This window comes from Salvelinus fontinalis, chromosome 32 (genome assembly GCF_029448725.1).
Source record: "Salvelinus fontinalis isolate EN_2023a chromosome 32, ASM2944872v1, whole genome shotgun sequence".
In the NCBI taxonomy this organism is placed as follows: domain Eukaryota; kingdom Metazoa; phylum Chordata; class Actinopteri; order Salmoniformes; family Salmonidae; genus Salvelinus; species Salvelinus fontinalis.
Genome location: NC_074696.1, coordinates 21,514,514 through 21,528,699, shown reverse-complemented (window position 1 = coordinate 21,528,699; position 14,186 = coordinate 21,514,514). Strand labels below are relative to the sequence as shown.

At 40.7% G+C, this 14,186-nt stretch overlaps 1 protein-coding gene across 2 annotated transcripts; it reads left to right on the top strand.

Annotated features, from left to right (window-relative positions):
• The first annotated feature begins 2,835 nt into the window (after nucleotides 1–2,835).
• On the top strand, nucleotides 2,836–13,423 carry LOC129830908 (chromobox protein homolog 3-like). 2 transcript variants are annotated; one of them, XM_055893734.1, is made up of 5 exons: nucleotides 2,836–2,945; nucleotides 11,574–11,722; nucleotides 12,005–12,173; nucleotides 12,303–12,397; nucleotides 12,681–13,423. In XM_055893734.1, exons 2-5 carry the CDS (start codon nucleotides 11,580–11,582, stop codon nucleotides 12,805–12,807), a joined length of 534 nt encoding a protein of 177 aa, XP_055749709.1. In that variant the 5' UTR covers nucleotides 2,836–2,945; nucleotides 11,574–11,579; the 3' UTR covers nucleotides 12,808–13,423. The 2 variants fall into 2 exon arrangements, with proteins under 2 accessions (XP_055749709.1, XP_055749708.1); XM_055893733.1 differs by having other exon boundaries at nucleotides 2,837–2,945; nucleotides 11,544–11,722.
• The last annotated feature ends 763 nt before the right edge of the window (nucleotides 13,424–14,186 follow it).

Genomic DNA, 14,186 nt, shown 5'->3' with positions numbered 1-14,186 from the left:
GTCATGTAGTATGTGGACAATTGCTCGTCGAACATCTCATTCCAAAATCATGAGCAATCATGGGGACCCCTTTGCCGCTATAACAGCCTCCACTTCTGGTAATGCTTTCCAGTAGATGTTGGAACATTGATTCCACTCAGCCACGAGCATTCATGAGGTTGGGCACTGATGTTAGGTGATTAGGCCTGGCTCACAGCGTTCCAATTCCTCCCAAAGGTGTTCAATGGGGTTGAGGTCAGGGCTCTGTGCAGGCCAGTCAAGTTCTTCCACACAGATCTCGACAAACCACTTCTGTACAGACCTCGCTTTGTGCACGGGGGCATTTTCATGCTGAAACAGGAAAGGGCCTTACCAAAACTGTTGCCACGAAGTTGGAAGCAGAATCGTCTAGAATGTCATTGTATGCTGTTGCGTTAAGATTTCCCTTCACTGGAACTAAGGGGCCTAGCCCGAACCTTATAAAACACCCCCAAACCATTATTCCTCCTCCACTAAACTTTACAGTTGGCACTTCCATTGGGGCAGGTAGCGTTCTCCTGGCATCCGCCAAACCCAGATTCGTCCGTCAGACTGCCAGATGGTGAAAAGTGAATTATCACTCCAGAGAATGCGTTCCCACTGCTCCAGAGTCCAATGGCGGTGAGCTTTACACCACTCCAGTCGACGTGTGGCATTGCGCTTGGTGGTCTTAGGCTTGTGTGCGGCTGCTCGGCCCTGGAAACCCATTTCATGAAGCTTCCAACAAACAGTGTTTGTGTTGACGTTGCTTCCAGCGGCAGTTTGGAACTCGGTAGTGAGTGTTGCAACCGAGGACAGACAACTTTTACACGCTATGCGCATCAGCACTTGGCGGTCCCATTCTGTGAGCTTGTGTGGACTACTTTTTTAAATGTAACCTTTATTTAACTAGGCAAGTCAGTTAAGAACAAATCCTTTTTTTACAATGACGGCCTACCCATGCCAAACCCAGCCCGGACGACTGGGCCAATTGTGCGCCGCCCTATGGGACTCCCGATCACGGTTGGTTGTGATACAGCCTGGAATCGAACCAGGGTCTGTAGTGACGCCTCTAGCACTGAGACGCAGTGCCTTAGACCGCTGCACAACTCTGGAAATTTGATGAACTGACTTGTTGGAAAGGTGGTATCCAATGACGGTGCCACATTGAAAGTCACTGAGCTCTTCAGTAAGGCCATTCTACTGCCAAATGTTTGTCTATGGCGATTTCATGGCTGAATGCTTGATTTTATACACCTGTCAGCAACGGGTGTGACTGAAAGAGCCGAATCCACTAATTTGAAAGGGTGACCACATACTTTTGTATATATACATTTCAATCAGAAAGTATTCAAATCCCTAACCTTTTTCCACATTTTGTGTTACAGCCTTATTTTAAAATGGATTTAATTATTTATTTTTACTCATCAATCTACACACACCCCATAATGACAAAGCGAAAACAGGTTTTTAGAAATGTGTAAAAAACATAACTTAAGTATAAGTAATCAGACCCTTTGCTATGAGACTTGAAATTGAGCTGAGGTGTATCCTGTTTCCATTGATCATCCTTGAGATGTTTCTTCAATTTGATTGGAGTCCAACTGTGGTAAATTCAAATGATTGGTCATGATTTGTAAGACTGAATGTCCTTGAGTGGCCCAACCAGAGCCTGGACTTGAATCCTATCTAACATCTCTGGAGAGACCTGAAAATAGTTGTGCAGCGACCCTCTCCATCCAACCTGACAGAGCTTGAGAGGATCTGTAGTGAAGAATGGGAGAAACTCCCCAAATACAGGTGTGCCACATCATACCCAAGAAGGCTGTAATCGCTGCAAAAGGAGCTTCAACAAAGTATTGAGTTAAGCTGAATACAGCTTTGTAGTGAATTGCAATGAAAAAAAAAAAATTACAGAACAGTCTCAACTGCCAATTATTGCAGAATATCCAAGGATATGCAGTAACAACAACCACCAGTATTTCAGTTCTCAAATTATAGCACCATTTTCTCACACAACTCTTTTCAATCCAGTTACATTAGATGATTTTTCCCTCTGGGATACTGTGAGGCCCAGAGCCTAGATAGTGATCTATGGCTATGACTGGTGAGACCTATGTCGTACCAACTGCAGTTGGTCTGAGTAATTATGTAAATGTATTTCCATTTTTTTTTATATAAATTTGCAAAAATGTATAAAAAACTGTTTTTAAGTTGTCATTTTGGGGTATTGTCTGTATGATTAAATATTATATTTACTACATTTTAGAATGATTATTTAAAAAATGTATATATTTAACTAGTAAGGCTGTATGTATTGTAACAAAATGTGGGAAAAATAAAGGGGTCTGAATACTTTCCGAATGCACTGTAGTGTAGTTTGAAAACTTGATTGCTGACAAGTAAAACATTTTGGGACAATGTCAGCAATGGAGTAATGAAACAAATACCAAAAGACAGTTTTTGGGTGGAGTTTTCTTTTTAAGGTGCTTTTGGGAAACCAGGTTCAGACCAAATTGTATTGTTGTGAAATTGTTAGATATTACTTTTTAGATATTACTGCACTGTTGGAGCTAGAAACACAAGCATTTCACAACACAATAACATCTGCTAAACATGTGTATGTGACTAATAACATTTGATTGATTTATATTATTTGACTTAAAGGTAAAACGATTACGTTGTATCTCATTAGGTTTTCGGAGGGTGCATTTTACACGATGTGGATTTAAAGCTCTTTTCTGGCGTTTGGATTCATCCATGAACATTTATTTTGAAACAACCACGTAAGGAAGTTTAGTTACCCTTGCGGCACCCGTAGAAAAGGGAGGTTATTTTTGGCGCGCGCGCAGCTGCAACATATATTCTGCACCGCACGCGGGTAAGAACGAAGCTGCCTGTCCTTTTTCCGTCGTACGTTCTGCATCAGCTTTTTCTTGATTTGCAAGGTGAGTCCCTCAAGATCCAACGTCAAATGTTTATGCAAAGTATAGGCTGTACACTTATAATTGCTGTGATACATATGTGTCGTCTTTATTTTGCTTTAGCGCACGGTCATGCTAGCCACCAGTAGCCAACCTGCTACAGTTTAGCTAGTTAGCTACACTGACAAAGTGATTCCATTGTGTTAGCTAGAACGCTTATGTAACTTGTGAGTTAGCTGCCATTTTAGGAAAGGAAGGTCTAATTCTCACTGACCAATCAACTAGGTAACTTAGTGTAACTATGTTCAGGTTGCAGGTTTTGGGCCTTGCAATCACAATTTGTCCGGCCTTTGTTAAACCACGTCTGATAAGCACCTGGAAGCTTGTTAGTGAACATAGTTCAATTCCACTTAACTAGCAAGCTAACGTTCCCACCATAACTGGATAACAAACGTTTATTTAGCTAGCTAATGTTGGCACACTACCTAGTTGGCTAAGCTCCCGCCGGTTGTTTCAAATCAAATCAAATTTGGTCACATGCGCTGGTGTAGAATTACGGTGAAATGCTTGCTTACGAGCACTTTCCTACAATGCAAAATTGAATGGTAACACGAGGAACAAAATACAATAATGTATTACTGTATATACAGGAGTACCAGATCAATGTGCAGAGGTACGAGGTAGATGGCATGGTAACGTGACTAAGCATCAGGATAGATCGTAATGAGTAAAATTAAAAGTTTAGACAATATAGCTACAATATGGTTTAGAAAGTAACGTTTATTTTCTAGTGAACGTTAGTTAAACATCCATATTAAATTGAGTAGCTACTTCGCTAGCAAAATCAATACAGGCATTAGACTAGGCCTGAAAAAAATGGCTTTGGGGGAGGGGGGCTCAACGGATTGTGCATAAAGTTAGATTATGTGCGCTTAAACGTCTATAATTTAATATAGCTAGCAAACGTTACCGATAATAAAATGACGACCTGTGTGCCCTTTGTTTAGCTAACAGTTATTTTGTTAGCGAGGATATTGGTGAAGTGCAAGGCGCACGAGCTCTGATTCCCTCCACTTTGAGCATTTTGATCGAATGATCTAATGTTGCTTGGCAACTACCGACTTGAAGAGAGACACGTGTTAATAGCTCGGTAGGGATAATAACAGAACGATGGGAAATGCTATATTTGGGACAGAGGTATCACTACTTTAAGCTTTAAAGTAACTGTCCAGTGTTTCCAGATTTCTATGGAATATTACCAATAATTATTTGCGGTATGAGTGAAATCGTTTTATTTCCAAAAGATGGTAATCGCGTAACCATGTTAAAAAGAAGCTTTTCTGTGTTGGAATGGTTTGGGAGTAACGTAAACTCGTGCATCGCCTTGGTCCGTACAATTTCCCTTATTTTAGCGCCCATAAAACGTAATTCTTACAGATCAACTGTAATGTCAATACCATTGTAAAGCACAATTTCTCTCCTTTCCAACAAAATCGATTACATGACCTAAACACTGCCCGTTTCTGCATAATTCAAGCAGGCAATAAGCCATTTCGGGTCTTTTTAAAAATGGCGGGTGATGAAGCAAAACTAATGCGTGGTAGTGAGAAGGACAGATGTCGTGTGGGAAAATTGCTTTTTTCACTTCATCTGTCCAACTTATCGCCTCTAAAATGTAAACGAAACACTATATAGAGTTTATATAATGTGTCATTACATAGCTATTTGAAGGTTTGTGTCGAATTTGAATCGGTTTTTAGGGCGGTGCTAAAGCGATCTTAGAAGTTAACAGCGGTTTTGAGAAAGATGATAGCATGCAATGATGATGAAAAAAATGACTAGGTATCCCTCAACACGTCACTGTTCAATTCTTGTTTTTAAACGATAAGAGAAGTGCTACACCTGGTGGAGAGAGATTGTAATACAGAAATAGTTGTACGTACGTTACGACAAGTCAAGATGTAACGGGGGTCAGTTTTTTTTGTTCACCCTTTCTCCAATACTATAGAGCCATTACCATGTCGATCAACGCTTGAATAGAAACCTAGTTCACCCCCCCCCCACTTTGACGTCGCTACAGTCCCATTAGTTTTCTTTGTAGCCTCGTTTGAATGTCGCGGTTACGCACATTTGTACGGAATGGGATGAGTTTACGTTACCCCAACAGAATGGTGTGGACCTGTACTGGTCATTTAAAATATTAATGTAAGTGCACAGCTTATTGGCCACCCCATCTTCCTCAGGAGGATAATGACATCCTCTGGGGGAAATGACAAGCATTTTTGAAACGTTTGAGGTAGTTTTTCTCCAAATTTATGAGCAGGGGCGCATCTTTGGTTTTAGATTGGGGGGGGGGGGGGGGCGGGCACCTACTCATTCAAGGGTTCTTTATTTATACTATGTTCTATATTGTAGAATAATAGTGAAGACATCAACTAAGAAATTACACATACGGAATCATGTAACAAAGTGTTAAACAAATTAATATAGTTGATATTATGTAGCCGCCCTTTGGTCTTGACAGCTTTGCACACTCTTGGAATTCTCTCAACCAGTTTTATGCGGTAGTCACCTGGAATGCATTTCAATTAACAGGTGTGCCTTAATTCGTGGAATTTATTTCCCTAACTTCTCTGCGCACGGATCCCTTTCACGGGATAATTTTCCTAAACAACCGCTGAATTGCAGGGCGCAAAATATTACAAAAAATATTTATTGTGAAATATGCCAAAACACAGCTTAGCTTGTTGTTAATCCACCTATCGTATCTGATAATAGATTTTGCTTTCGTTGCAAAGCATATCTAAGCTTTTGTGAGTATCAATCAATGCTAGAACAGTTAGCCTTATATTAGCTTGGTCACAAGTCAGAAAAGCAATAAAATGAATCGCTTACCTTTGATAATCTTCGGATGTTTGCACTCACAAGACTCCCAGTTACACAACAAATGTTCTTTTTGTTAGATAAATATTACTTTTATAAGAAAGAAAAAACGTTTGGGTTGCGTGTTATGTTCAGAAAACTACAGCCTCGTTCCGTTCGAACATTCCAAAAAGTATCCGTAATGGTCGTAGAAACATGTCAAATGTTTTATATAATCAATCCTCAGGTTGTTTTTAACAAACATAATCTATAATATTTAGACCGTAACCTATTCAATAAGAGAGAGAAAGAAAATGGAGCGCTCCCCTCTCGCGCGCTGGAACTATTCAGAGGACATCTGACTACCTTTGAAAAATCTAGTTCATTTTTCAAAATAAAAGCCTGAAGCAATGCAGATGCTTCTACACCTGCATTGCTTGCTGTTTGGGGTTTTTGGCTGGGTTTCTGTACAGCATTTCGAGATATTAGCTGATGTACGAAGGGCTATATAAAATAAACTTGATTGAAACTGTCTAAAGCCTGGTCACAGCCTGAGGAAGCCATTTGAAAAGGAATCTGGTTGATACCCCTTTAACCTTTCACGAGTATCTACCCCGGATCCGGGATCACCCCCCACCCCCCCCCACACGGATTAGCATCGCTAGCATAGCGTCACAATTAAATAGTAGCATCTAAATATCATTAAATCACAAGTCCAAGACACCTAATGAAAGATACAGATCCTGTGAATAAAGCCACCATTTCAGATTTTTAAAATGTTTTACAGGGAAGACACAATATGTAAATCTATTAGCTAAACACGTTAGCAAAAATCACAATTTTTCTTGTCCACCATTTTCTCTCAACATCAGTAGCTATCACCAATTCGGCTAAACTAAGATATTGATAGCCACTAACCAAGAAAAAACCTCATCAGATGACAGTCTGATAACATATTTATGGTATAGGATAGGTTTTGTTAGAAAAATGTGCATATTTCAGTTATAAATCATAGTTTGCCATTGCAGCCAGCATCACAAATCTCACCAAAGCTCCTAGAATTACTAGAGACAGCAACTTGTATTACCAATTTACTCATCATAAAACATTTCTTAAAAATACACAGCACATAGCAATGGACAGACACAGATCTTGTGAATTCAGACAACATTTCAGATTTTCTACGTGTTTTACGGCGAAAACACAATAAATCGTTATATTAGCATACCACATATGCAAACGTTACCCGAGCACTGATTCTAGCCAAAGAGAGCGATATCATATCATCGCCAAAATATATTAATTTTTTCACTAACCTTCTCAGAATTCTTCCGATGACACTCCTGTAACATCATATTACACAATCCATATACAGTTTGTTTGAAAATGTGCATATTTAGCCACCAAAATCATGGTTAGACAATGACAAAAGTTGCCCAGCTGGTCAGACAATGTCGTGCGCCATATTAGACAGTGATCTAGTCGTATACATAAATACTCATAAACGTGACTAAAAAATATAGGGTGGACAGCGATTGATAGACAATTTAATTCTTAATACAATCGCTGATTTACATTTTTTAAATTATCCTTACTTTTCAATACAGTTTGCGCCAAGCGAAGCTACGTCTAAAAAGATGGCGTCATAAGCCATTAACATTTTTCGACAGAAACACGATTTATCATAATAAATTGTTCCTACTTTGAGCTGTTCTTCCATCAGAATCTTGTGCAAAGAATCTTTTCTTGGGTCTAATCTTCTTTTGGTCGAAAGATTCCACTTGTCCGTCGAAATGCCCACTAACGTATGACCGGGACCCCGAAATGTGCCCAGCGCGTCAAAGTGCACATCAAAGCAATGCCTCAAAATCGCACTAAAAGGATATAAATTGCTATACAACGGTTCAAATTAACTACCTTATGATGCTGTTAACACCTATAACGGGTAAAAACATGACAGGATAAATATTACTGCCTACACTAATGTTTGGAAAAAGAGCAGCGCGGTGTCCAACGCGCATCCGGTGCAGCTGGAAAAGAGTTCCTACCTACAGGATTTTTTCATTTATAGTGGCTGTGATTGCGCAATCGATGCCATTCAAATCGTCATCACGTAAAGGCATCCAGGGGAAGACGTAAGCAGTGTCCGTATCCTGATAGCGTTCACAGTCGCCTTTAAACTGACTCCAGATCGGGGGCCAAAATGTGTGAAATCTGACTCCATGTCAGGGAAATTGCTGTAGAATGAGTTCTGTTCCACTCGGAGACAAAATTCCAACGCCTATAGAAACTATAGAGTGTTTTCTATCCAATAATAGTAATAATATGCATATTGTACGAGCAAGAATTTAGTAGGAAGCCGTTTAGTCTGTAATGCAATTATGCTAATTAGAAAACAGCACCCCCTGTAGTCGCAAGAAGTTAAATGGAGGAAAGACAGGTCAGGAAACAGATTATTTTTTTTTATTTTTTTTAATATCACTTCCGGGTTAGATTCTCAGGTTTTTGCCTGCAGAATCAGTTTTGTTATACTCACAGACAATATTTTGACAGTTTTGGAAACTTGAGTGTTTTCTGTAAATTATATGCAAATTCTACGAGCTGGACCTGAGAAATAGTCAGTTTACCTTGGGAAGGTTATTTATAATAAAAAATAAATCTGACCCCTGGCGTCAAGAGGTTAATGCGTTTGAGAAAATCAGTTGTGTTGTGGTATACAAAGTAGAGGTCGGCCGATTTTTCAGCGCCGATACCGATTATTGGGTGACCCGCAAAAAAAAACATACTGATTTAATTGGCCTTTTAAAAAATATATATATATATTTGTAATAATGACAATTACAACAATACTGAAAGAACACTTTCATTTTAACTTAATATAATACATCAATCAAATCAATTTAGCCTCAAATAAATAATGGAACATGTTCAATTTGGTTTAAATAATGCAAAAACAAAGTGTTGAAGAAAGTAAAAGTGCAATGCGTGCCATGTAAAAAAGCTACCGTTTAACTTCCTTGCTGAGAACATATGAAAGCTGGTGGTTTCTTTTAACATGAGTCTTCAATATTCCCAGGTAACAAGTTTTAGGGTGAGGTTATTATAGGACTATTTCTCTCTATCATTTGTATTTCATATACCTTTGACTATTGGATGTTCTTATAGGCACTTTAGTATTGCCAGTAACAGTGTAGCTTCCGTCCCTCTCCTCGCCCCTACCTGGGCTCAAACAGCCACCCTCGAAGCATCGTTACCCATCGCTCCACAGAGCAAGGGGAACAACCACTCCAAGTCTCAGAGCGAGTGACGTTTGAAACGCTATTAGCGCGCACCCCACTAACTACCTAGCCTATTCACGTCGGTTACACCAGCGTAATCTCGGGAGTTGATAGGCTTGAAGTCATAAGCAGCGCAATGCTTGAAGCATGGTGAAGAGCTGCTGGCAAACGCACGAAAGTGCTGTTTGAATGAATGCGTACGAGCCTGCTGCTGCCTACCACCGCTCAGTCAGACTGCTAATCAAATCATAGACTTAATTATAACAACACACAGAAATACGAGCCATAGGTCATTAATATGGTCAAATCCGGAAACTATAATTTAGAAAATAAAACTTTTAATCTTTCAGTGAAATACGAAACCGTTCTGTATTTTATCTAACAGGTGGCATCCATAAGTCTAAATATTCCTGTTACATTGCACAACCTTCAATGTTATGTCATAATTTTGTACAATTCTGGCAAAGTAGTTCGCAAACTAGCCAGGCGGCCCAAACTGTTGCATATACCCTGACTGCGTGCAATGAACGTAAGAGAAGTGACACAATTTCCTTAGTTTAATATTGCCTGCAAACATGAATTTCTTAACTAAATATGCAGGTTTAAAAATATTTACTTCTGTGTATTGATTTTAAGAAAGGCATTGATGTTTATGGTTAGGTACATTCGCGCAACAATTATGCTTTTTTCCGCAAATGCGCTTGTTAAATCACCCGTTTGGTGAAGTAGGCTGTGATTCAATGATAAATTAACAGGCACCGCATCGATTATATGCAACGCAGGACAAGCTAGATAAACTAGTAATATCATCAACCATGTGTAGTTAACTAGTGATTATGTTGAGATTGATTATTTTTTTATAAGATACGTATAACGCTAGCTAGCACCATGGCTCCTTGCTGCACTCGCATAACAGATAGTCAGACTGCCACGCAGTCTCCTTGTGGAGTGCAATGTAATCGGCCAAGATCGGTGTCCAAAAATGTTGATTACCCAATGTTATTTACTTGAAATTGGCCATTCGATTAATCGGTCGACCTCTAATACAAACAGCCCTATTTGGTAAAAGACCAAGTCCATATTATGTCAAGAACTGCTAAAATAAGCAAAGACACGAAAGAGTTGCAAAGAAAAAGCCAAATCTGACTGGCCAATAAAAAGGAAAGATTAAGATGGGCAAAATAAATCACGCTGGACAGAGGAACTCTGCCCAGAAGGCCAGCATCCTGGAGTCACATCTGTCTGCACTGTTGATGTTGAGACTGGTATCTTGCGTGTACTATTTAATGAAGCTGCCAGTTGAGGACTTGTGAGGCATCTGTTTCTCAAACTAGACACTATAATGTACCTGTCGTCTTGCTCAGTTGTGCACCAGGGCCTCCCACTTTTTCTATTCTGGTTAGAGCCAGTTTGCACTGTTCTGTGAAGGGTGTAGTACACTGCGTTGTACGAGATCTTCAATTTCTTGCATTGAATAGCCTTAATTTCTCAAAGCAAGAATAGACGAGTTTCAGAACAAAAATCTTTGTTTCTGGCCATTTTGAGCCTGTGATCGAACCTGCTGACGCTCCAGATACCCAACTAGTCTAAACAAAGGCCAGTTTTATTGCTTATTTAATCAGGACAACAGTTTTCGGCTGCGCTAACATAATTGCAAGCGGGTTTTCTAATGATCAATTGGCCTTTTTTAAATGATAAACTTGGGCTAGGTAACACAACATGCCATTGGAACACAGGAGTGATGGTTGCTGACAATGGGCCTCTGTAAGCCTATGTAGATATTCCATTTAAAAAATCAGCTGTTTCAGCTACAATAGTCATTTACAACATCAACGGTGTCTATACTGTATTTCTGATCAATTTGTTATTTTAATGAACAAAAAATGTGCTTTTCAAAAACTTGTCAACTTGGAATAATTGTAACTACACGGGTTGGAATGGAAAATAAAGTGGTATTTAATTGGGTGGTGGAAAATGTACAGGTAACGTCTTTGCGTTTCTAAGTGACCCCAAACTTTTGAGCGCTCGTGTATGTATTATCCAGTTGGATACACTCCGCTCCGAGGGGTCTGCACACTCTTGTCTTATTTTGTATCCCGTTCCTATGATAAATTGAACCCCCCCCCCCCCTGTTTTAACTTAGAGGTTTTCACTGGCCAGTTTATTGTGGGCGTACAGCAAACTACAAGTGTTTTAATTATTGTATTGATATTCTGGACCAGGGTTTCCCAAACTCAGTCCTGGGGGTGGCCCCTGAGTACACATTTTGTTTTTTGCCCCAGCACTACACAGCTGACTAAAATCAAAGCTTGAATGAGTTGGTTATTTGAATCAGCTCTGTAGTGCTAGAGGGTAAAACAAAACATGCATGGGGACGGGTGCAGGACTGAGTTTGGGAAACCCTGTTCTGGACAATAACCTGTGTAAACATTGTGTCAGGTGGTCTCATGTTATTAAAACCCAAATTCGTCTCTTTAAAAAGATGAAAACCTCCTCCCCTCTTGTTTCGCAGCCAAACATGGGTAAAAAGCAGAATGGCAAAGGCAAGAAGGAGGTCCTGGAGGCAGAGCCGCCAGAGGAGTATGTTGTGGAGAAGGTGATGGACCAGCGCATCGTCAATGGGAAGGTGGAATTTTTCCTCAAGTGGAAAGGATTTACAGAGTGAGTGCACAGTTTCCGGGGACCCAGGCCCACCGCCTTGATGGCCTGGAAGTGCTTCCCTGATATGGGGTCGTGCTTGTCTGTGGCATGCTTATCTTGCAGAACCTAGCTAGTTTAAATAATCTGAGTTGTGAATTGAATTTGACTGCCATTTTAGTTACAGGTATAGCTCACTTGAAAAATGTTAATAGTGTGCTGCATTTCTAGAGCACGTGTTACCCTTCTTAGCAGCATGCTGATGGTCTTTTGTAGAAATATCCAGTGACTATTCTTTCCTTTCAGAGCGGATAACACTTGGGAGCCAGAGGATAACCTGGACTGTCCTGAGCTGATCTCGGCCTTCCTTGAAGCCCAGAAGAACGTGGTAGAAAAGCCTGACTCCAACAAGAGGAAGTCCTCAACAGATGAGCCGGAGACAGAGGAAAACAAAGCCAAGAAGAAGAAGGATGTGGTGAGTGGTTAAAATCATTGTAGGGTGGTGTTGTCGGCTAGTCTGTGTGCAATGGTTATCAGTATGTTCCGATTTGCCAGGTGGGTTGCATGGAAGCTGTCGTTTATTTCTGTACTGTGTGTGTTTCAGAGTGACAAGCCACGGGGCTTTGCCAGGAGCCTGGACCCAGAGAGGATCATCGGCGCAACCGACAGTAGTGGAGAACTTATGTTCTTGATGAAGTGGTGAGTCTCAAATTGTAAAACATAGCCGCCTAGCTTGTGCTGTTCCTCTTAAATATCACCCCCTTTTCATTGTTGCAGAGCCCAAGCCACATGTAATATCTTCCCTGTTTTATAACGATATTCACCTCCATAAATGACTGCCTTCGGGAACTTCACATTCTATTTTTATAATGTGCACCTGAACTTAATTATACTGAATAGTGCTACTAGCTGAATAGGTCAACCTTATTATTTGGATCAGTAGCCACTAGTAAACACCAACCACTGTCCCATGGCTCTTCAGGAAAGACTCGGACGAGGCAGACCTAGTCCCGGCCCGGGAGGCCAACACCCGCTGCCCTCAGGTGGTCATCTCCTTCTACGAGGAGAGGCTGACCTGGCACTCCTGTCCTGAGGATGAGGCGCAGTAGCACCCCTTCCTTGCCCAGCTGATGTCCCCTGTGGCCCCCCCTGACCTTCGACCTCCATCCTGCCTCAAGACTTTTCTCCGTCTCTTCTCTCGCCCCTCTGTACTTTTTTGACATTTACAATGTTTAGCCATAGTTTTAGTGCAGAGCAGTCGGTTGAACGCCTGTGCTTTGGGACATATTTTAGTGATAGGACAACATTGTTTACTAGGAAAGGGACTGAGGAGGATGTGGCGAAATGGGTAGGATGTGGAAATAAGGGGATGGGTGATTTGTCTCTTTTCATGGACCTATTCCTCATCCAAAACTGTCAGGGACTAGTTCCTCAGTCGATATAGTTATGTTTGAAAATGAACACCGTGGATCATATGAAATCTTGATTTATTTCTCCCCCACCCATATAATCACTTGTCAGACATGTATTTTCAAGGTGGTGCATGGCTGTTCTGTTAACTGTCTAGCCCCCTTTCCCCTCTTCTCCCTCCCATGAAACTGGTTTCCCCCCAATGGTTGCATACTTGAATCCCTTGAACAGTATGTCTTTTGCTGTATATTCACTTTGTAAATATTTTTTCCGAGAAGCTGTTCAATAAAGGTTTATATGCTTCATTTTACCACCCCCTCTGTCTGGGCTGAGTTTTGTTACAAAGCGATGCACTAACACAGTTGTAACTTATGGCTCATGACTAGTAACCATAGACTACAACTCTGCCAGAAGATAACTGTTCTGGGGTTAAAGTTCTGTCAATGTGCCAGATTTCTGTCGTTTTGATTCTGGAGAAGTTTGAGGTCAGCGTAGATCTGCAATAGAAGTCTCCAGGGGGGAGGCTGGTTTTGAGATGACATGTACAGTTGAAGTTGCAAATTTACATACAATTCACTATCACAATTCCAGTGGGTCAGAAGTTTACATACACTAAGTTGACTGCCTTTTTTAAACAGCTTGGAAAATTCCAGAAAATGTCATGGCTTTCGAAGCTTCTGATAGGCTAATTGACGTCAATTGGAGGTATGGATGTATTTCAAGGCCTACCTTCAAACTACGTACATCTTTGCTTGACATCATGGGAAAATCAAAAATCAGCCAAGACCTCGGAAAAAATGTGGACCTCCAAGTCAGGTACATCCTTGGGAGCAATTTTTAGACACCTGAAGGTACCATGTTCATCTGTACAAACAATAGTACGCAAGTATAAACACCGTGTCCTCTGGTCTGATAAAACCAATGTAACTGTTTGGCCATAATGACCTTCGTTATGTTTGGAGGAAAGGGGAGGCTTGCAAGCCAAAGAACACCAAGCAAGGGGGTGGCAGCATGTTGTGGTGGTCCTTTGCTGCAGGAGGGACTGGTGCATTTCACAAAATGTCATGAGTCAGGAAAA